Source organism: Tachypleus tridentatus, chromosome 8 (genome assembly GCF_004210375.1).
Source record: "Tachypleus tridentatus isolate NWPU-2018 chromosome 8, ASM421037v1, whole genome shotgun sequence".
Lineage (NCBI taxonomy): Eukaryota > Metazoa > Arthropoda > Merostomata > Xiphosura > Limulidae > Tachypleus > Tachypleus tridentatus.
Window position 1 is genome coordinate 36,651,410 of NC_134832.1, and position 23,754 is coordinate 36,675,163.

Sequence of the window (23,754 nt, forward strand, 5' to 3'; positions counted from 1 at the left end):
TACAAGTAGAATTGATCTTTCATTTTGTTCGAAGTCAACAGTGTGACAGTATGTCGGGAACAGTATGCAATAATTGTATGGCAACTCAGATATTAAGAATATACAGTTAGGGTTTTATTTAACTGTGTAATTAATATACATAAATAGAGACAATGTTTCATCATTGATAATTGCTTTGTAGAAGGTCCCAGCATGGCCAGGTTGTTAAGGCGCTCGACTCGTAATTCGAAGGTTGCGAGTTCGAATCCCCATCACAAACATCCTCGCCATGGGGGCGTCATAATGTGACGGTCAACCCCACTATTCATTGGTAAAAGAGTAGCCCAAGAGTTGGCGGTGGGTGGTAGTGGCCAGCTGCTTTCCCCATATGTTTACACTGCTGAATTAGGAACGGCTATAGTTTTTGTATTTTAATTGAACTGCGCAAACCTACACGAGAGCTATCTGCGCTAGCCGTCCCTAATTTAGCAGTGTAAAAGCAGCTAGTCATTACGACCCACTGCCAACTCTTGGGCTACTCTTTTATCAACAAATAACAGGATTTGTAAAGTGGACAATATATTTAAAATTGTTAGATAGATAGATAGCGATAGTGTGCTATAATTGACTTATTTGATAAAACTTTTCTGTAGACATGAAATATATTGTAAATACATAGATAACGACAATGCTTTATAATTAACTTTTAATTTAATAAAAGTTTCCGTAAATATACTATAAATGTCACACGTTTAAGTAGAATAAAACTTTTATTTTATTTTAAGTGTACTGAAACTGAGTAATAAATTAATCATTTAAATGTTATATAAAGCACTTAAATCTCAGTAATCAGTCTAATTGAACATATTTAACGATCTTCAGAAGCGAATATTAGAGTTTCTTATTAAATTTATATAATGATTATAGCAATTGATGTTTTGTATTTATAAATGACAAACATTGAATTGTTACGATAATTTTTAATCACTTGGACTTTTGGACTTGCTTGCCAGTTACTGCGGAATAGAACTGATCATTCTAATCCTACGGTTTTTCTAACTGTATATTTTCTAAGTAAAGATGATTTGTGGCTTTGAATATCAATGACAGTCTTATAGGCACTATGACAAGTGTGAATTTTATATATAATCACAGAATACTATTTTGTAATTAATTTTTAAAGTGAAATAATCAAATAATACCAATGATATTCTTGTGTATTTGAAAATTAAGTTTAAATGTATATAAAATTTGGTTGGTTGATTGGTCGGTTGGTGTTTTATGGCGCAAAGTAACTAGGCTATCTGCGCCAAACATCCGGTAAAAAGTTAAATTAAAATTCACAAAGAAATTAAGGTAAAGCAAAACGAAGTTTAATTAAAAACATAAATAGCATTATATCCAATTTTTCTATCTAGTCTACAGCGGTAAAAGAAAAACTACAGTAATACAATTTGTAAAGGACTTTATGTAGCATAATTGTAATTATCGTAACTCGCCAGGTTGACTAACGGATAAGTTAAAAAAAAAACAGCGTTAGACACTTCAAGTTGGCATTTCCAGTTCTGGTTTCGAGTTATTTGATTACGGCCATTTTCTAATTTCAAATCGAACTAGGTATACTTTAATTCTTAAAGGGGAATCACACTAAAAAAGGTCTATTGTATAAATTTAAAAAAAACTTAAATACCATAAAAAGATTAATGGCCTTTAAAAAACTAAACACATTTCTGAGGTGGGTAATGTTACCATCACCAATAACACTGTCTAACGTTACAGATAAACCTTGTGACAAAACATGTTTAAAATGGTGCCATCGTTGAGAGTGGTAACGACGGCAAGAAAGTAAAACGTGGCTTATTGTGACCCGAGTGTTACACAGACAACACATTGGTGCATCAGTTACAGATAAAAGAAAATCAGTTAAAAAACTAGCCAATGCATAGTCTAATTAGAACAATTTCCTCTTTCCAAACCTTACAGAAGCAAGACAACCAAATTCCAACAGAGGGTTTTTATTTGGAAAAGCTTGTTTTCATGTTGTTCATTCCAAGTCGACTGCCAACTGGCACGAAGCCGAGACTTGAATACAGGACCATAGAGTCCATGTATGGAACAGGCACAGCAGTGATAGTGCCAGAACAGATATATTTAGCTGAGGTGTCAGTGAGCTCGTTCCTGCTAATACCAACGTGGCTCGGTATCCAGAAAAACTGGACAGAAGTAGATGTTAAAGAGAAATGGGCCAGTCGATTTTGAATATCGGCGAGAACAGGGTGTGAAGTAACATGAAGCGATTCCAGGGCCAGTAGAGAACTAATCGAGTCGGTATAAATAGTGCAGTTTGAGTACCGCTTAGCTTCTATGTGATCCAGGGCAAGAGAAATGGCATACAGTTCAGCAGTGAACACAGCTGTTGAGTGGATTCTGCATGCAACCACCAAACCACAACAAACCATGGCAGAGCCCACAAAGTCACCTGATTTCGAACCACCTGTATAAATAGGAATGGAAGGATGGTTCAAAGATGCTCAGCAAATAGACAGTATTTCCAATCGGGAGCGTCTGCTTTTCTCAGATAACTTAAATATAGGTCACATTTGGGGACTGTATGAAGCCATGGTGGGATGGGCTGACCAGCGGATACAGAAATGGCAGATCCAATTGTACCTGAATACGAAAGCCGAAAGAAACAATGGCAGATCATCTGTTCTGAAAAAGCATGGCCCACCGAGGAAGAAAAACAAAACCCCAGGTGGGATACTTTGGTAAAGAACAAAGTTTTGAAGCATACAGTACAGACAGTTGCAAACGGCGGAGGTGCGTAGAAGGTTCATAAAACTGTGTATAAGCCCTGAACTAGGGAAGTGCAGAAAGTCCCAGTGCAGAGCCAAAGTTGTTAGTGATAAACAGGGTCCAGCATCTTCAAGGCCGAGGTCCTCGCAGAGTCATAGACCAGTAATCCCAGTCTAGTTTCGATACATCTTTAGCACAGAACATCGATCCACTCCAAGTGGTGGAAGAGACAACACAGAGGACATTCAGTGCTCTTATACATTTGACCCGTAGCTGCTTGATGTGTGGTAAAGATCAGCTTAGGGTCAAAGGATAAGCCCCAAGAACTTTGTCTCAGGGACTGCAGGTAGCTCAACTTCACTGATACAGAGTTCAGGATCAGGGTGAATACCCCGTTGGTAGAAAAAGTGCATGCAAACGGTTTCAGAGAGAGAGAGAGAGAGAGAGAAGTTAAAACCGTTTGCTGTGGTCCAAGGAAACACGGATGGCTATGGCCTCCAAGGTTGTGTGGAGTAGCAAAGACATGGTGGACACATGCTGATCAACCAACAGTGCCACCCCTCCATGTACTCGTCCATCACACAGCCTGTCATTTCTGTACAGAGAAAACTGCTGCATGGTGACTGTATCGGTAGGTTTCAGAAATGTTTCCTGTAAGGATAGTAGGAATCAATCAGGGCTTTGATGTCATCCAAATTAGAACGTAAGCCACTACAGTTCCATTGCATCAAAGTGGCCATTTTATTTACGTGTAAGCGAACTGAGTGAAGAGCCCTTCTGTTTAGGATCGCTTCTTTTTTCTTTATTTTCTTTGTTCGAGGGAGATCTGTCGACCTCCGTGGATCCTGCCATGGGTCGATTTGACAAGTCTTTGTTGTTGGAAAATGATTCCAGCGACCAAGGACGTGAACGAATGATCATTTTGCATCTTGGAGTGGGAGAAGATGTACCCGAGGAAATGCCCCTACCCAGAACCCAAGAAAGGGGGATCTTGCGGTTTGCTGGAATGTATGTTAGGGAATGAGATGGATGTTGAAGTTGATTAATCAACCTCTTTAACCATGGAGGTCAAAAGACTTTTCATTTGGTTTCAGAACAATTCTTTTGGAGGCAGAGAAATCTGTCTGCACTCCCACTGTAGTAGTGGAATGAAGTGCAGCAGCATACCACCGAGACGAAGTGATGGACAGCAACTTTCGAGTCTCAGAGTAAGTAATGTTTTGAATCGTCTTCTAACGCTGCACCTCTCTTTCGTCCAACCATTCAGGACAAGAACGAAAGTAGGACGGGTTAGAAACCTTGCAATTGCCCCAAATTTACAAAAAGAATTGTTTTTCTGTACTCTGTTGTTATAATAAAATATGCAATTATTACACTCTAAACGTCACAACCATACTATTTTCATGGCTAAATTAACGATAACTCATGTCTTTCTTTTTAAATTTCTTATCGCATTTTATACGGATATTTAAAAATAGCTCAACTAAGGCCTAGAAATATTTATTAATTACCAGATATATGAAAACAATGCTTATACTTAAAGGAAAAAGAAAAATGATAAGGTTCGAATAACAAGATATTAGTTCACAATTAAACTCCACAACAAATGACAAATCAAATGTCATACAAACATTCTCGCCCTTTCGGTCGTAGAGGCGTTATAACGTGACGGTCAATCCCACTACTCGTTGGTAAAAGAGTAGCCCAATAGTTAGCGGTGGATGGTGATGACTAGCTGGCTTCCCTGTAGTCTTACACTGCTAAATTAGGGATGGCTAGCGTAGTTAGCCCTCGTGTAGCTTTGCGCGAAATTCAAAAAACAAACAAACAATACACAATTCGGCTAAACGCAATGACAAGCGTTACAAAATTTTATTTTTTTCAGAAAGCAGTAGAACGAGATTCTTTTTCGTAAAGGATGGGGTATTGGATAAATTTGCACAAAAATAAACAATCATAATTTCCGCAGGTGTGTCACTGGAGAGTCTCAAAAACCCCAACAGAGCTCAGGAGAATTGATATACCTTGAAATTGTACTTAGATAGTCACAAGAATTTTTTTTTTTAGTCTAGCAAAACACACACACGATATTCGTCAAACACCAAAAGTTCTCATGCAGACTTGTGTACATAATGGCACTAAAGATTTATATGAAGCTGGCTTTGAGTTAATACTAAATTGTTAGTGGTCGGAGAACGAATGCTGTGTTGAAATAACAGCGAGAATCATCTTTACTCAAGCTATCAAGTAACTTGTATTACATGTAATATGCAGTAAATTTCAGGGCAAAAGGGACTCAGACGTTCTATATATGTATAACCCTATCACACAATAAAAAAAAACCCACAAGAAACGTGTGGTATAAGACAACTATTATGATCATAGGATGGCTTCCGAGTTTTTCCCAAGTGCAAACTTTCAATCCATAGCTATGTGATCTCTCGACCGATTTCAGATCTAATTACAGTTTTCGGCTCAGGAGGTCAAACGCTTTCAAATGATGCTTTGGTCACACCCAAGGTTTCATAGCATATTTATATGCAAAAACGGCTCGTTTGGGTTGAGAAAACACTTTACATAGAAGAGCGAACAACGTTTCGACCTTCTTCGGTCATCGTCAGGTTCACAAAGAAAGAGGTAACTGACCGGAAGCTGACCACATGTTTGAAAGGGGTTGTGTAACTGTGTGTCGAAATGTAGAGGGCGGTATTAGATGTTTGAATATATAATTTTATTTATTATATTAATATAGGTATAAAGGCGTTCCTTTATATTGGTTTATTTTGGGTTTAAGTTGTTGTATAAGTAAGGCTTCTTTAATTTTACGTTTGTTTATGTTTGTTTCTTTATTTAGTATTTGAGTGTTTTCTATGGTTATGTTGTGTTTATTTGACTTGCAGTGTTCGAAAACGTGTGAAGGTGACTTTTATGTTCTTTGAATCTGGTTTCCATTTTCTACTTGTTTCTCAATATAGAAGTCGTGGCAGTTTTCACATTGTATTTTATAAATAATGTTGGTGTGGTGTTTGTCAGTGTAGTTTTACATAGTATGGACCTCAGTTTTGTGCCGGGTTTTGAATAAATTTGGTATTAATTGGAATGTCATATTTTGTTACTAATTTTGCCAAATGTTGGTTATTTGTTTGCTGATGTCGGGAATATATGGTATACAGCAGTATATGGTTTCGTGGTTTTTTGATTCGTGAGCTGTATTTACTTTAGTTGGTTGATTTTGCTTTCTGTCTAGGTGTGTGCGTATAATGTTTTCTACGGTTTGTGGAGGAAACTTATTGATGTTGGTGAAGTATTGTTTTATTTTGTCTAATTCATCGTTAATTTTATCTGGTGAGCATAGTTTTATGGCTGTGTTTATTTGGTTTCTTAGTATGTTGAGTTTTTGTTTTGTTTCATGTGCTGAGTCCCAAGGAATGTATAGTCCAGTATGGGTGATTTTTCGGTGGATTTCTGTTTGAAATTGTGTATCAGTTCTTGTAATTTTGAGGTTAAGAAATGATATTTGATTGTTTTCTTCCTGTTCACATGTGAAGTTGATGTTGGGATGTATAGAGTTAATGTGATTGAAAAAATTAAGTATGTGTTCTGTAGATTTGAATCCCGCAACCGTGTCATCTACATATCTATACCAGTATAGTGGTGGATGTAATGCTGTGTTAATTGCTTGTGTTTCAACTTGTGTCATAAAAATATTGGCTAGAACTGGTGATACTGGGTTGCCCATGCTTAGGCCGTTTGTTTGTATATAGTTTTGGTTGTTGAACATGAAGTTTGTCTTTATCGTGGTGAATTCTATGAGGGTTGCTAACTGGTTACTGGGAATTTCTGTAGTTGGGTTAGGGTCTCGGATATAGAGTTCTAAGGCTAGCTTGCAGGCTTCAGTGGTTGGAACTTCTGTAAAGAGGGATATAACATCGAAACTGGCCATTAAGGCTTTATGATTAAGTTGATTTAGATTAGACTTGAAATTAAAAGAGTCTTTGATAAATGAGCTGGCTGATGTTACATATTTGGAGAATGCCCATGCTATGTATTTACCAAGGTTGTAATTAAACGATTCATATGTGGACATTATTGGTCGTAATGGACAATCTGGTTTATGAGGTTTGGGGATGCCGTATATTTGTGGTGTGCGTGAATCGGTTTTACGTAGGTAGGAATAAAGTGTTTGTGAAATTGTGTTGGCTTTTTTCATTTGTAGTAGTAATTTGTTCAGTTGCGTCTCGTGTGTCTTTGTTGGATTTGTGTGTATTGGTTTAAATTTGTTCGTGTCTGATAGGATGTTATTCATTTTTTGGATGTATTCATTCGTGTTCATTATGACTATAGCGTTACCTTTATCTGCTTTTAGAATTTTTATGTTTTTGTCTTGTTTTAGGTTTTTTATGCAATTAATGTCTATTTTTGTAAGGTTGTTTTTCAGTTTTCTGTTTTGTGAAATTATGTTGATGGTTTTGTGAGAAAATTCTTTGAAAAAAATCGTTTAAGCTGTTGTTTTTAGGTGTTTCTGGAAAATATAAATTTGTAATAATTTGTTGCAACAGCCAACCTTCCCAGGTAAAATTACAAATTTATATTTTCCAGAAACACCTAAAAACAACATCTTAAACGATTTTTTCAAAGAATTTTCTCACAAAACCATCAACATAATTTCACAAAACAGAAAACTGAAAAACAACCTTACAAAAATAGACATTAATTGCATAAAAAACCTAAAACAAGACAAAAACATAAAAATTCTAAAAGCAGATAAAGGTAACGCTATAGTCATAATGAACACGAATGAATACATCCAAAAAAAATGAATAACATCCTATCAGACACGAACAAATTTAAACCAATACACACAAATCCAACAAAGACACACGAGACGCAACTGAACAAATTACTACTACAAATGAAAAAAGCCAACACAATTTCACAAACACTTTATTCCTACCTACGTAAAACCGATTCACGCACACCACAAATATACGGCATCCCCAAACCTCATAAACCAGATTGTCCATTACGACCAATAATGTCCACATATGAATCGTTTAATTACAACCTTGGTAAATACATAGCATGGGCATTCTCCAAATATGTAACATCAGCCAGCTCATTTATCAAAGACTCTTTTAATTTCAAGTCTAATCTAAATCAACTTAATCATAAAGCCTTAATGGCCAGTTTCGATGTTATATCCCTCTTTACAGAAGTTCCAACCACTGAAGCCTGCAAGCTAGCCTTAGAACTCTATATCCGAGACCCTAACCCAACTACAGAAATTCCCAGTAACCAGTTAGCAACCCTCATAGAATTCACCACGATAAAGACAAACTTCATGTTCAACAACCAAAACTATATACAAACAAACGGCCTAAGCATGGGCAACCCAGTATCACCAGTTCTAGCCAATATTTTTATGACACAAGTTGAAACACAAGCAATTAACACAGCATTACATCCACCACTATACTGGTATAGATATGTAGATGACACGGTTGCGGGATTCAAATCTACAGAACACATACTTAATTTTTTCAATCACATTAACTCTATACATCCCAACATCAACTTCACATGTGAACAGGAAGAAAACAATCAAATATCATTTCTTAACCTCAAAATTACAAGAACTGATACACAATTTCAAACAGAAATCCACCGAAAAATCACCCATACTGGACTATACATTCCTTGGGACTCAGCACATGAAACAAAACAAAAACTCAACATACTAAGAAACCAAATAAACACAGCCATAAAACTATGCTCACCAGATAAAATTAACGATGAATTAGACAAAATAAAACAATACTTCACCAACATCAATAAGTTTCCTCCACAAACCGTAGAAAACATTATACGCACACACCTAGACAGAAAGCAAAATCAACCAACTAAAGTAAATACAGCTCACGAATCAAAAAACCACGAAACCATATACTGCTGTATACCATATATTCCCGACATCAGCAAACAAATAACCAACATTTGGCAAAATTAGTAACAAAATATGACATTCCAATTAATACCAAATTTATTCAAAACCCGGCACAAAACTGAGGTCCATACTATGTAAAACTACACTGACAAACACCACACCAACATTATTTATAAAATACAATGTGAAAACTGCCACGACTTCTATATTGAGAAACAAGTAGAAAATGGAAACCAGATTCAAAGAACATAAAAGTCACCTTCACACGTTTTCGAACACTGCAAGTCAAATAAACACAACATAACCATAGAAAACACTCAAATACTAAATAAAGAAACAAACATAAACAAACGTAAAATTAAAGAAGCCTTACTTATACAACAACTTAAACCCAAAATAAACCAATATAAAGGAACGCCTTTATACCTATATTAATATAATAAATAAAATTATATATTCAAACATCTAATACCGCCCTCTACATTTCGACACACAGTTACACAACCCCTTTCAAACATGTGGTCAGCTTCCGGTCAGTTACCTCTTTCTTTGTGAACCTGACGATGACCGAAGAAGGTCGAAACGTTGTTCGCTCTTCTATGTAAAGTGTTTTCTCAACCCAAACGAGCCGTTTTTGCATATAAATTTCTCAACAAGTGGGTTTCTCGTCATCACTGATTATTGTTTTCATAGCATAATTTATTCCAATCCTGTCTGAAAGAATTTCAATTTGAGGGTAGGATGGTAGAGATCCTGATGAGTAATAATTGTATTTGGTATATGCGCGCTGCATGCTTGGTTTTGCTGGTGCACAAGAATATGGCTAATAAAAAAAAAAGAAAAAGGTCTCGTAGGTTAATTTACTACCTAAATTCCTTAATTCCTACCAAAATGAATTGCCCCGACTATTGAGGATTCCCTCTTTTGTCACAATTGGAGCTATTATCTACAACAGAAATACCAAGGACTAAAAATCCATGAGCGTTGGACCTACCTGAACAATGGAGTCTGAAAAGCATAACCACCTAAAGATGACCTAAGAAGGTCGAAATGTATTTTAATTAAAGTTTTAATACCTATACCATCCGTCTTGAGAATACAAGTCTGTTTTTAAGTCTGACTGTTCTACAAAACATATGGAAATTTTAATATATTGCTTCAAAATGATTTTAGATACTAAAATACGTATGTATTATTACAAAAGGTTATTGATTTATCAGTTCAAGCGAAGTTTGTGGTCATTGCAAATGTTTTACTTGTTAACAACGCTGTATAACTCGAGTCAGCGATGGTTGAAAATTTTCATGAACAAGGTTTGATACCCTTACATGTTTCACCACTTTTACATAAAATTATTCAGCCATATTTTTCATCTGGCAATTAGTGGCTTGTTTTATTTTATTCACATTATTAAAAAAGAACAAAACTCTTGGGAAACAATATATAAACAAAAGCAGAGAAAAAAATTGTACTGATAATAAATAAGATAAACTAAAAATTGTTATAAATAATGCAGATTTAAGTTTCATTACCAGATCGACGTATGTTCATAGTATCGTGTAGTAATACTGCACTGCAGGATAGTGTAATAAATACAATGTAATTACTATACTTATTCAAACACTTGTTTAGTACTGCAGCCAAGCCCGCAGGGCAGATTTCCGAACTGGGAAGTCAGTACCCTGAGCCCTCTGAAAACGTAACATCATAGCTTTGTAATTAGGAATAAAAAATTGTAAACAAATTTTTCAGTACCCCGATTGCTCCGAAAAAAAGAAACGTATATTTGACTTTTAAGAATAAAAAACCGTAAATATAAATTTTTTATTGCAATTAGTGTTTTCACTTTTCTAACTCATATAACAGAAGACAAAATAAAATGCAATTAAGCAATAAGTTTTCACGATTCTTCTGATAAGCAAAAGCATTGATCATCTTTTCCATTTTGTTCTTCATAACAAAATTTATTTCCCGTTCAATATTCAAAATGGCGACATAAGGCACTCTTTCTTGTCCAATGGTAGAACGAAAGTAAGTTTTGATTCGACGTAAAGCAGAGAATGATCTTTCAGCAGAACAGGATGTGACTGGAATAGTGCTGAATATTTGCGCCAACAGAGAATAAGTTGGAAAGAGTTGAGAGATGCCATTCTCATAAATCTATTTTGTCTGATTATATCCTGAAGACAAATGTGGAAGGCCAACCACAAATCTTTCTGAAGATAATCGATTCTCGTTCAGTTCATAAAAATCACAAAGTAATGAGACATTATCTGGAGCATCTTTTTCTGGTTACATTATGACAGAAGAGAGAAGACAAAGAATATTTTGATCATTTTCGTCGAAACGAGATTGAATTTGCTCTTTAAAAGTTTGATGAATGGGAAAGAAGATGGCGTCTCTTGCATTGGAGGTTGGACTATCCGTAGACAACGGGTGGTAGCTTACATTAGTTTGGCCCTGGATCTGTCCTCTTCCACATCAGTAACATAAAAAATGCTTCTATAAATAGGCAGGAGTTTGGGTGTTTTGCTTATATAAAAGCTGTTTTGAATAATTGGTGACCTATCAACATGTCCGACTTCGGCGCAGTTAATGAAAACTTTCCTTGTAATTGTCCTGTGCAATCATAAAATAATTATTTATGACTATGTACTGTACAGACGTGTGTAGAAAGTTTCACTGCAGCATCCACTAAAAGTCAGTCGTAAATCTTGAGCCAGCCGGAACTGTCAAGAACACAATTACCATGAATGAATATTTTATTTGTTTCCTCACGTTTGTATTCCATTTATTGCCTAAACTCGATTTATTTTTTGAATAGAATTTCCGGAATACGTGTTTTACGAGTACTTTTAAACTTATCGTCTGGTGGGGTATCATTAGGCCTGGGCACCACATTTCTAGCTGGAGATCAACGAGATCTTCACTCTAAAATTCACCGTGTGTATACTCTACAGTAAACGCGAATACCTGGACATGGAGGCGCGCGCACACACAAACCAAGTACATGCGAAATAAACAAATACTGTAAATAGTCGCACTATAACTACGTTCCTATCTATTATCCTCACCATTGAAGCTACTATATTCTTTCGTCAACAATATCTACGTGCCTTAGTGGCTAATGAGTATACAATGTTGACGAATGCAGTACTGTGTCTGCTGACTTTACTATTGTTTGAAAGAAGAGTGTCACCGCTTGTTAAAAGTGTGATAAATTGCTGCTTTTGTTTTTACGAAAACGTTCGTTTCATCATTTATTTCAAATAGGTTTGTACTACAAATTTAGCCTTTTTATTTCTGTCACATTGTTTTATAAAGTAATTGAAAGGAATCTGACAATGATAAGTGATCGGGTTAATCCATTGGTTGCTTCAACCTTAATCTTCTGAAAGTAGTCTCGACAGGAACTTTGGGGGGGGTCCTCAGTAGGTTAAGTTTCCACAGAAAGTTCTTATCTGGAGCTATCTACCCAACTATTCTTACAGTGATTATATAAATTCACTAGCCATTTCAATGCTGCATGATCTATCTAGAACATAAACATTTGTCCATAAAGATAATGGAAGAGTAACAGTGCTTGAACAATACCCAGTAGTTCATACCAAGTTTTTTTCTTTTCTTGGGATTCAGTTTAAGGTTTTATTTCCTCAATCAATCCAGAAAAACGTTATTAGCTCTTCATAAGTATTATCAGAAGTCTTTTCACGTGTCACCATCATTCAAACAGATCAGTACTAAGTTCCACTGCAGCAGAAACGTTACATAATCTAAATAAAACAAACTGCTGCAACATACTTCCTGCAGTAAAGGCTGTCTTTTTTTTTACTAAACTTGTTGACTTTCACTTGTCAATATTTAAGTTTCAATGTAGAAAAACACTTTGATCTAGATAAAGCATCCAAATTACTGTAAATCCTTGGCAATATGTAAGCATTCTTCTTTATAACTACTAACCTTGCAAATTCACCCCTTATCTTTACAACAGGCTATACCCAAAAACAAATACTCAGTTCTATTACTCCATATTCCTTTATGGCTTCTACCTCTTTAATAGCTTAGTCTTTTTTAAAAGTCGTATGACCGATTCATAAATTAAGGGCCAAATCTCGAATACTTTATGAAATGTTTATTTTACCTAAGTCATCAGATTCACTGGATGAGGGAGTCTTTATATTTAATAAGCAAGTTATGTAACTGCTACTGCTGATCAGTTGCAAGACTTTCAAAATCTCTGGTCATTTGGCTCTTGTAAGAAGGGTGATAAGCTATCCTTATGTAAGGGCTTGGCATCAGATTTCATACATCATTCCTCAAGAATTATCTCTTTCAGTGTTCTTTGGTGTGAAAACACAACATGAGTAGCCTCACATCTTGCAATGTCCCATCCATATTTAACTCAAATTTTATGGTTTGTTGTATTCATGGCTTTAATGATGACATCTTAATTGTTATGGTCCATGTAATTTCTATCAATGATTAATCCAACAGGACACGCTAGTCAAACTGTAAAGCTAGCATAAATTCATATCTATCAATACGTGAAATTAGTTCATAACATACACTCTTCCTTTAGGCCAATTACCTACATATCACCAGCCATAGAGAACTTACCTGCACTAAGGGTAACTTTTAACTCTCCTTTTGCCAACCCCCAAATAACAAATTAATTTATTTCTTCCTGAACAATTATACAAAGTTTAAAAACTGTTGTAACTTGCATGCCTCATTTATAGATATAGCAGTTATACACACTAATGTAAAATAAACTTACTTGTGCGAGATAATATATGCGATAGGTAGCAGGTATCCAAATATATCACTATAAACAAAACTCTGGTCGAAATGAAAACAGTGACTATGTACTCTGTTGATTAAAAAAAAAAACTCTTTCTTCTCTGAACCTCGGGTTTATTACCTACTCTCGAATATACAGGAAAACTTTAAAATTTACTAGGTTTATGTTATTAAACATTTTGATCCTATTGTTGTAAATACGACCCTCAACACAGTCTATTCAATAAACAAATCAGAAATGTAATAATAAATATATCCAAACAGCCTTGTTTACTACCTGTGAAACACTATTTCACGAGTTCACGTAATTCAGTGGTCCAAACATTACAAAACATTATGGTTGTAGTCCACTAGTTATAGGGATAATACTGAAATTAAAAATGTAACTGAATATTTTATATCCGTATAACCGTTAACGTAACTTACATAGATAAAGAAATTTATATTTACGATTCGCATTTGCCCAGTAAATCCTTCATGTATTAAAGCTTCGTTTAAATGCTCGAAATTTTAATTCTGTGCTTAGCTTTAAATGTATGGTTGTTTTATTTTCTAATACGGAGTAATAAATATTCTCCATCTGCGAAAAAAGTTATCTGCTCAATTAAATAGTTATTAACACCTTGTTGATGATCAATAAGAAAGGCTTCTCGATAAATAGTTAAATCTGCTTCCAAATGAGGATATATCTATACTTTTACATTACCGTGAAACTTATTCACCCTAAGAGACAGTACAAGCCTAAATAAACAACTAATAGTTCTATTATTATACCACACATACATACCTAGAACAAAATCAGCAATAACTAGTCAACACAAGTTTTTCCTTAAAATGAAGTGATTCGGTGTCATAAATATCACATCTGTATTTTCCCTATTTTCATCTGAAAACTCTTCTAGTTATATAGCCAATAAAATATTAAAAGTCACAAAGTGTTGATACATTGTTTACACACAAGCTAGGGGTGTTTTTAATCTCAGGATTAAGAGTGTCCAAGTCACTGAATTCACAACAGGAAACTGAAATTTACATCGAAAATTCAAGTCAGGATGGCATATGCTTGCTAAGCGTTTCTGACGGTGACAAGTAATCGGATAGGGCTGACCTCGATGTGCCAACAAGAAAAGACGCCTCCGGACAATGTTTGTAGAGCAAACAGTTCTGGTTCCACCCAAAAGTTGATTGCTCCCACGCAAAGACTGCCATTATGCCTGCGCTACAGACCTTAACTATTTGAATTACACCGATGGAAAAATGACAAATTTAAAATTAGTGAAAAATACGAAAATTACTTTGATATATTTGAAGTCAGTTATGAAAAACTATTAAAATTGACACGCGATAAATATAACAATTTGTAAATACTTGATACAATGTTTTAAACTTTTGAAATAACATTGTTTTTCATCTTAATTATGACAAATAAATATTATAAGTGGGATATTTTACAGTGGGATCAGCACTATAACCTACTAACAGATAAACTGCATTGAGTTACACTTGCCTAGCAATTACAACTAATTGTCATTACAATGTAGTTTATTTACCTTTTTTCTCAAAAGACAAATATTTGGTATTTTCTTAGTTAGTATGCATTCCATACCATCATAGAATTCTTATAATATCTAGTGTTCCCTACAAATTAAGTTGTAAAAATGTGGCACGAACACAAAACAAGACACACAATTGGCACATGGGGATCCACTCACCTGGAATAAATGCAACGAGGACAGCAGAACACACAAGAAAATAGACTAAACCACCCCTTCGTAACTGCTCCCTATCGGCTGCCATCACAATGACTATATTCCTTTACACTACACCGCCAAAGAATACAACAGTTTCTATCAATTCAAATACGTGTACCCAAGTGGCGCCCCCTCGTTAAGAGTCCGCACAGTGCTTATGTGTGAATTCATCCCGCCGGAAATGACGGAAAGTACCACACCAATGCTGCACGCGCTTCCTCTGCAATGCATCACCAGCTAGCGACTTTGGTTAGTTTATGTACCGACAGGAGGAAAGAAAAAAAATTATTCCCAAAATTTGGCTCAAGGTTCTGTATTGAATATAAATATGTAGCTGTTGTTAATTTCTTAACGCTGGACTCCAACCGTTCAAAATAATTTTGTATAAACATAACCTTATAATTAGTTTTGTTTGATTCTGTAATAAGTGTGATCCGTTACACCTCAACATGCCTTAATGATTTTCATCACACAGAATAGGATAGAATAAAAATATGGCACACGAAGCATGAGATAGGTTGAAAAAAGTCAACCTCAAATAACAATTAAGCACGTTGTATCGTTTCACTGTATAAAAACCAACTAAAAACGTCATATATGCACTTACCGTGTGTAGAAACAACAGCTAGGGTTGGGATTATGGTAGATGCGCCTGGTTTCGTGTAAGCTCCCACCGAATTTTTCATTTTTTTATATAGTAGTTTCACCGTATAACAAAATAACGCTGACGAGATGCGGTATTTCATTTGAAGAAAAAAAAGAGACTAAAATTATACATTATTGGTCCCTCTGATGATGTACAATCAGAATTTATATCCTTATATTTATATTCTTAATAACGTTGTAAACAAGTAAAACTGTTATTGTAAAAATTTTAATATTAAACTTTTGTTTTTTGACAATGACTACATTGAGGAAGTTTTAATTTCGTACATTACATTAAACAGCGGGAACGTTGTAGGTAGAAGCATCAATTGATGATGTCGCCGTTTAAGAGTTAAAAGTGTTTACAATTTATAGTTTCCAATCGTCTTTCCATAATAATAATTTTTTAATCATATAATTTTAATTACTTGAATATTTTTCTGCCCTTCTACTCATTACAAATATCCTTTTTTTTTCTTCTTCTAACTTTTTATTTCAATCTTAGCAAAATTTCTCAAAATATGCTTTATTTATTTAAAGACGAAACAACTTTTCTTCAGGCTTCTTCCCTTTTTGTTGTCGTAGACTCGTAAGTTTCATAATGCAATAGAACTCGTAAAGAGGTATAGTGATTTACATTTGAGATTAATTAAACAAATAAATGTTTTAAGCGGTGTTATATGAGTTAATTTTAATCTTAACAAAACAAGAGGTAAGTCTTCTGACATCATCGAACATTAAAGCTTGGAAATCTGTAGTTCATAATGTTAATCCGGTAGGGAGAAAAACATCGTCCTGGTTATATGTGACAAGCTCTTCTTGGCGACGATGCTCCCCATATGTTCTCTATTATGTCACATGTCAAGCGCTTTTTCCTCCCTCGTAGCAACTTCGCCCTTCTCTGATTGAAGTGCTTATCATCTGGTAACGCCTTGGGACTTTTCTTTCTTTTAACATATAAATAATTAACAAATACATTGTTAAACGCTCTTCATTTAAAATAGAAAAAAGTGTTTTAAAATTATTGTAAGTATTGAAATTTTTAATAATTTGAAACAAAATTTGTTATTGGGCACAGTAGAATTAAAAAGTAGGTTCGTAACTTGAGAGACGGTCCCCTAATGAAGACTGTGGCAAATAACCCGGGTCTCTCGGATCGGAATGCGGGTGTAATGTGACGCCGAACTACATCAACCAAAGGGCTTGTCCCACGCTCCTGATGTTCCGTACATGACAAAGAACACTGTATGGGCTTTATATTTAACAAACAAATTAAAGTATAATTTAAATAAACTATTGTGATAACAACATACTAATTTTAAATGTTATTATGTAGGTCACAGAATATGAACATATGATAAAAGCTTTTGTTCAAGTTCATGTATATACGTAGACACACTTTACTACAATATATGATAAAACATTTGTTATTATGTTTCCAGTTTCTTGTATCGTATTATCTTTATTAATATGTACGTGACTTTCATTCGTTTATTTTAATTTTGACCTTAACTTACTTCATTCATCTCAACTTCTTAATAATTAAAAGTTCGTTGCGAAAACCACTGTATCATGTTGTAGTTTAACGCGCAAAACGATCAAACTTGACTACGATAACTGTAGCGTAATATGCCTCAGATGTGATGCATTACAAGAACACTTGCATCTTTACGAACTGTTAAACAGCTGCTACTGCCCTTTGCGAACTATGTTACGTCACAGTGTAAAATCTGCAGGTCTTTTAATTAATTCTAATTAAGTGTTCTGCAAGATTTCTTGACAATCGATAAATAAGTTTGTGCTACAACTAAACATTTTGCTGTTACGTAATTTCAGGACATAATGGCTTAGTAAGAATATACTGAATAACTATATTGTTTGTAAAAAATATTATCATACACCAGGTAAAACGTTATAATAAATTTTAATGTATGAGTTTGATTGTTTGTTTTGGAATTTCGCACAAAGCTACTCGAGGGCTATCTGTGCTAGCCGTCCCTAATTTGGCAGTGTAAGACTAGAGGGAAGGCAGCTAGTCATCACCACCCACCTCCAACTCTTGGGCTACTCTTTTACCAACGAATAGTGGGATTGAGCGTCACATTATAACGCCCCCACGACTGAAAGGGCGAGCATGTTTGGCGCGACCGGGATGCGAACCCGCGACCCTCAGATTACGAGTCGCACGCCTTAACACGCTTGGCCATGCCGGGGCTTATAAGTTTGAAGCTAAGACCAAAACTACACATTGGGCTATCTGAATCTACCCACCATGAGTATCGAAACCTTGTTTCTGATATTGTCAGTCCGCAACTATACGGTTGTGCCACTGAAGGGCTAATTTATAAAAATCACTTTGCTTGTCGATCTTTGTTAAAGACTTGGTAAAAATATAAAAACAAAACAGGATTAGTATTTCTCGTATAAAACTGATCAGTAACGCTTTAAAGATGTTTGTTTATTTTTATAAAAAAGAAAGTAATGTCAGTCCACGTTGTAAATCGTTCTGTACATGATTCGAGTTTCTAAATAGTCAAGTTACGTTTAAAGTAGTCTTGTATGGAAAAAACACATCCTTTTATAACTGAATAATGATTCTGAAAACAAAACAAAATGTAACTATGTTTGTTCAAATAACAGGATGTGGACTATAAGTATTTTTAAAGTTTCAAATGTTTAATATATTTGTGTTTTTTATAAGAACGATTGGCATAAGAATTTCCACAATGATTTATCAATTTTTGTAATGCGTAAATGCTATATTTTGCCACAACGTTTGAGAATTTTTTTCTCGTGACGTTTGTTAAAATGATTTCATAAAATGTCAAGCAAATTCACTGGATTCACATAATCTGTGTTTAAGTAACTGAATTATTTTTAGTTATTTAATTCACTGCAGCTAATAGGCCTGGCATGGCCAAGCGCGTAAGGCGTGCGACTCGTAATCCGAGGGTCGCGGGTTCGCGCCCGCGTCGCGCTAAACATGCTCGCCCTCCCAGCCGTGGGGGTGTAAAATATTACGGTCAATCCCACTATTCGTTGGTAAAAGAGTAGCCCAAGAGTTGGCGGTGGGTGGTGATGACTAGCTGCCTTCCCTCTAGTCTTACACTGCTAAATTAGGGACGGCTAGCATAGATAGCCCTCGAGTAGCTTTGTGCGAAATTCCAAAAACAAACAAACTGCAGCTAATGTATGCTGGTGTTCTTTCTAATAGGATAAGCTACAAATAAGCACTACGTCTTTTTCCACAGGCTTTTTTTTTTTGTTATTATATCTAACACAAAACTATCAAAAGTAAAATTAAATTTTACACAATTTGATATGCACATTTGAGTTGAGCATAAAAAGAGATTTGTTGTTCTATACTAAAATAATTGGTTCTGAAATTTGATATATACTGAAAAAGAAAAAAACTGAAATAATTGGGCCAAGAAATTTTAATTTCGTTATATTTGAATTTTGTAGTAAGGAATGAAGGTTAAAGGGAATTAGCATTAAATACTTGACTAAACGTTTCAAGTTTTATAACGTTAAACACACAGAAGATTCGTTAAAGATAATCAAGGTTAAGTATAAAATTAGATATATCACACGAGCGTTTAAAATGCGAATTTACAGTAACTAAAACACTTCAGTTTTTGTCGTGCCCCGTTGGTACAGTGGTAAGTCTACGTATTTACAACGTTAAAACTAGCGGCTCGCTTCCTGTCGCTAGACTTAGAAGATATCCTAATGTGGTTTTGCTTTTTGTCTTTCCTGAAAATATTCGCTCCCCGTCTTCTAGGTACTCTTGATTTGCACAGAACGGATAGCCGATTGTGTAGCTTTGTGTTCAAGAGCAAACAGAAAACTAAAAAAATATTTCTTTAGTCTTCCCGGTTGATATTATATACATCGCGCTTGTTACGAAAGGTAAATCTGAGGTATCACAAATGTTGAATAAAATATAAATAAGAACAAAAACTATATTTAAATACAATAATTAAAAAGTAAGCGATTGAATTACGTCACTACGTTTGTTTTGTTTCAGAATATAGCTCACTTATAACAATAATATGTTCTCGCACTCGCTTCTTATGCAGAACTCGTAAACTAGAGGGGAGGCAGCCAGTCAACAACAGCAAGTGAGAACTATTGAACTACGCTTGTCTGATCCAATTAAATGGGATTTAATTGTTACTTCTAAACACATTCTCAACAACAAAGTACGACAATATTTTAGCGCAGTGAGTCACGAACCACGAATTATCAGATTCAGGGATCACTAACTACGCGGGTAGGCTTAACGTTTTGCCACAGAAATAATCGATAATAATTTCTCAAGTTCGTGTGTTCGTGCTATAAGAAAAGCACAGCCACATGAGGTTATCTGTTGAGTCCACCGAGGGGAATCAAGCCCCTTATTTTAGCGTTGTAAATCCGTAGACTTTCCTCTGTACTAGCGGGGGGCTTCTCACGTTCGAAAGACAAGTACATTAAAACATTATTTCTATAGAAAGTAAAATCGAGCCTTGGTTGTTAAACAGATTCGAAAATTTTGATTTTTTTAAATATTATTATTTTCAAAAATATATATGTCAGTGTATCTTTAGGCTTATCCTATGAAAATACGGTATTAAAGTGCTCTTATCATTCGAGATTAAAATTAATTAATCTGTTCATTGTAATTTTGGGGATGTTCGAATAAAACAAAAATATTCAGTCACCGAATATTATAGAAAGTTTAATTTTAGTCATAGTAAGATATAAAGAAACACATTTCTCAAATAATTAAACTTTTTACAGTCGTTACAACAGACAAGGTAATTGAAGAATAAAAGTTGCATGCGGTTTTAAAGTAATAAGTTGTCTTATTGGTCAAAGGATGGCGCTAAACACCATTTTATCGTTGAAAAAGACAGAGTTGAACTCATTCATGGCCGTAGCTAATAATGTCTTGACCTCGGTTAAAATTTGAAGTTAAATGTAAAGTACTATTTAATTTTACACTAAATATATATAATATTTAAGACTGGCCTACGTTTTTTTCGGTGCTTGGATCTCGGGTAAATTTTCACTCTAGCTTCTGCTATGGTTAAATTGCCGGATCTTTTTTATTTGAAAATAACACCAATAATGCAATGCAATAAAATAAGTTTATTATATTTATTGAGCAAATTCTGTGATATTAAACCACCTGTTGATGGACACCAAAGGGAAAAGACTAGAACTGCCTGTTAGTAAACGATAATTACAATTAAGCTCTTAGGGATGAACAAGAGGAAATCCCGAATAGCTGCGGGACTTGAACTTTTTTTACGCAGGATTAAAGTAAAATAATGTATGAGACGTTTTTATTAGTTATATTTTTGTGAGCCAGCAATACTAGATTCAGTTTTAATACTCATCGGAATTTCTATCAGCCTATCTTCAAATTGAAATTCTTTAAGGCAGGATTAAATTAAATTAATCTATGATGCTTTGGGGGTAATGAAATACATCAATTAAAAAGGTTTGACCTCCTGAGTCCAAAACTGTAATTAGATTTCAAATTGGTCAAGAGATGATGGAGCTATGAGCTAAAAGTTTGTACCTGAAAAACAAAAACCTTGAGCCTTTCTATGAACTGCTATGAAGCGCTTAAAATATAATTTGCACATTAGAAAAATATTGTCATAACATGGAGGGGTAAGTATTTTGATAATTTAAGACATAAAGACAATTGTAAGAATAGGAAAGTATCGATTGCGTGAGAAATGACAATCTACATTTTTATACGAATGTCCTCAGTTTGTCACTTCACAATGAGTATTTTCAAATTAGATAGAAAAATATTTCGATAAATAACTAACGCTGGCAATAACAACAACAACAAAAGTTTATTGGAATAAAAACTACGCTAAGTTTAAGTAAAAAAAAGCGACAACAAGATATTAAAATTTTCAAACTTTCTTAACCCTAGAAAACATTACATGCATCAAGTTGTCTTAATTTTAGCCACATGTGAATAATTTTACAAAATTTAAGAATTGAATTATTTGATGTTAAGCGCAAAGCTACATCGTATATTTAGTGGTATAAGTCTTTTTGTCTTACCGCTCAATTTTTGAGGCTCAGGCACATTATTAACACGAATAATTTATTGTCCTCTAACCAACTGCGATCGACGAAGCGATCGGAGGTAATCAGAATATAACGACTGAATTATTAGGGTTAAAAATAAAAACTGTTGGAATCGTTAAAAAAGGTAGGGAGGAAAACATTATGTGTGTTTTTAAATAGTTGAGTTCTACACTTATTTCACTACATACTCTACTACGATAGAATAAAGACTGTTATAACTCAAAATTGTTTCTAGGTCTGAAATCTGGTTGTATTTTAATAATGCATTAAATTAATATAAAACTGTGTAACTTGTGCTATATCTTACCCAACAAAAGTAATATTTTCAGCCATATTAGTGTATGTTTGGTTTGTTTTGAATTTCGCGCAAAGCTATACGAGGGCTATCTGCTCTAGCCCGTTCCTAATTTAGTAGTGTAAGACTAGAGAGAAGATATCTAGTCATCACCACCCACCGCCAACTCTTGAGCTACTCTTTTACCAAAGAATAGTGGCAGTGACCGTCACATTATAATGCCCCCGCAGCTGAAAGAGGCGAGCAAGTTTGGTGTGACTAGTATTTGAACACTCGACCCTCAGATTACGAGTTGAATGACTTAACCAATTGGCCATGCCGGTTCAGAAGTTCACATACATACCACATACGTATTAATATAAATCTCAATTATGAATAATCTCATGGAATCTTCCAGAATTTTCAGATCATATGAATGAAAGATTATTGACAGACCACTTTATATACTTAGTACTCGAGTAACTTTAGGAATAATGTGAACAAACAAAAGATTTGATTACTAGAACAAAAACTGTAGAGAAAAAGGTATAACTTACGCTATCGACAAGCTTCAATAAACCTGCGTAAGCTTATTCGTTGTTTGTTACTAAGCGCAAAGCAACACAAAATGCAACCCGTGCTCTGTCTACCACGAATATCGAACTTTGTCAGTTATTCGGGGGTATGTGCATTTTTCACACAATATGTGATCAAGAAGGTCGTTAAATTTCCCTATAGCTACATTTTATTCTGTGTCATTCCAATGAAATAATACCTGGTCTGCCCGCGAGTAGATAATTGTAAAACTGCATCTTGTGGGTAAAAGTGGACAGCAGTTTATTTCAGTGGTAGGCCAGGCGATATTTTGAAGTTTTAACTTCCCTTATATTTTACAATGGAATGATCAGTAACTTGAAGAGCTAATCGTGCTTGGTAAGCCTGACAGGTTAACGGTTTTAAGTAACCTAAGGGTTAGTCAGTTTGGAACAAACTTTGAGGAAAAAAAGAGTTTTATATCTAGCTCTACAGTAAAAGCGACCATCTATCACATCAAGAAAATGCTGTGTTTTTGTTTATATTTGTTACAAATAATGTTTGTTCACTTCTGTTTTGTTGTTTTTTTTACAAATGTGTCCAGACTTTTTTATTCTTTTACGAATTCATTTAGTCAAAAATGACTTTTTAGTAGCATATCTAGTAATGTAAATATATAAAGTTATTGAGCTAAGGATTCCTCAACAGTAGGTGTTTGTGATTTGTTGGCGCCAACTTTGACAATAAATGAATAGCTTGCACTCTACTTGTTTTTAAAATAATATATATATTTGAAACAAATTAAACGCATGTACAAAATACTTTACACTATGAAGATCATAGTTGTATCTTAAACACTGTAACATTTTTTTCTTCCTGTCAGGGGCCCGGCATGGCCAAGCGTGTTAAGGCGTGCGACTCGTAATCTG

At 34.7% G+C, this 23,754-nt stretch overlaps 1 protein-coding gene across 3 annotated transcripts in view; it reads right to left on the reverse strand.

Annotated features, from left to right (window-relative positions):
* The window catches only part of LOC143222181 (laminin subunit beta-1-like), a 131,561-nt gene extending 116,063 nt beyond the window's left edge, over positions 1-15,498 (reverse strand). Inside the window, exon 1 of one of the 3 annotated variants that reach the window (XM_076448259.1) lies at positions 15,232-15,498. In XM_076448259.1, coding sequence (XP_076304374.1) covers positions 15,232-15,316 — 85 coding nt within the window. In that variant the 5' untranslated portion in view covers positions 15,317-15,498. Of the gene's footprint in view, positions 1-14,306; positions 14,326-15,231 lie in introns of those variants that run through there. The other 2 variants (XM_076448260.1, XM_076448261.1) reach the window with 2 other exon arrangements.
* Positions 15,499-23,754: the final 8,256 nt, after the last annotated feature.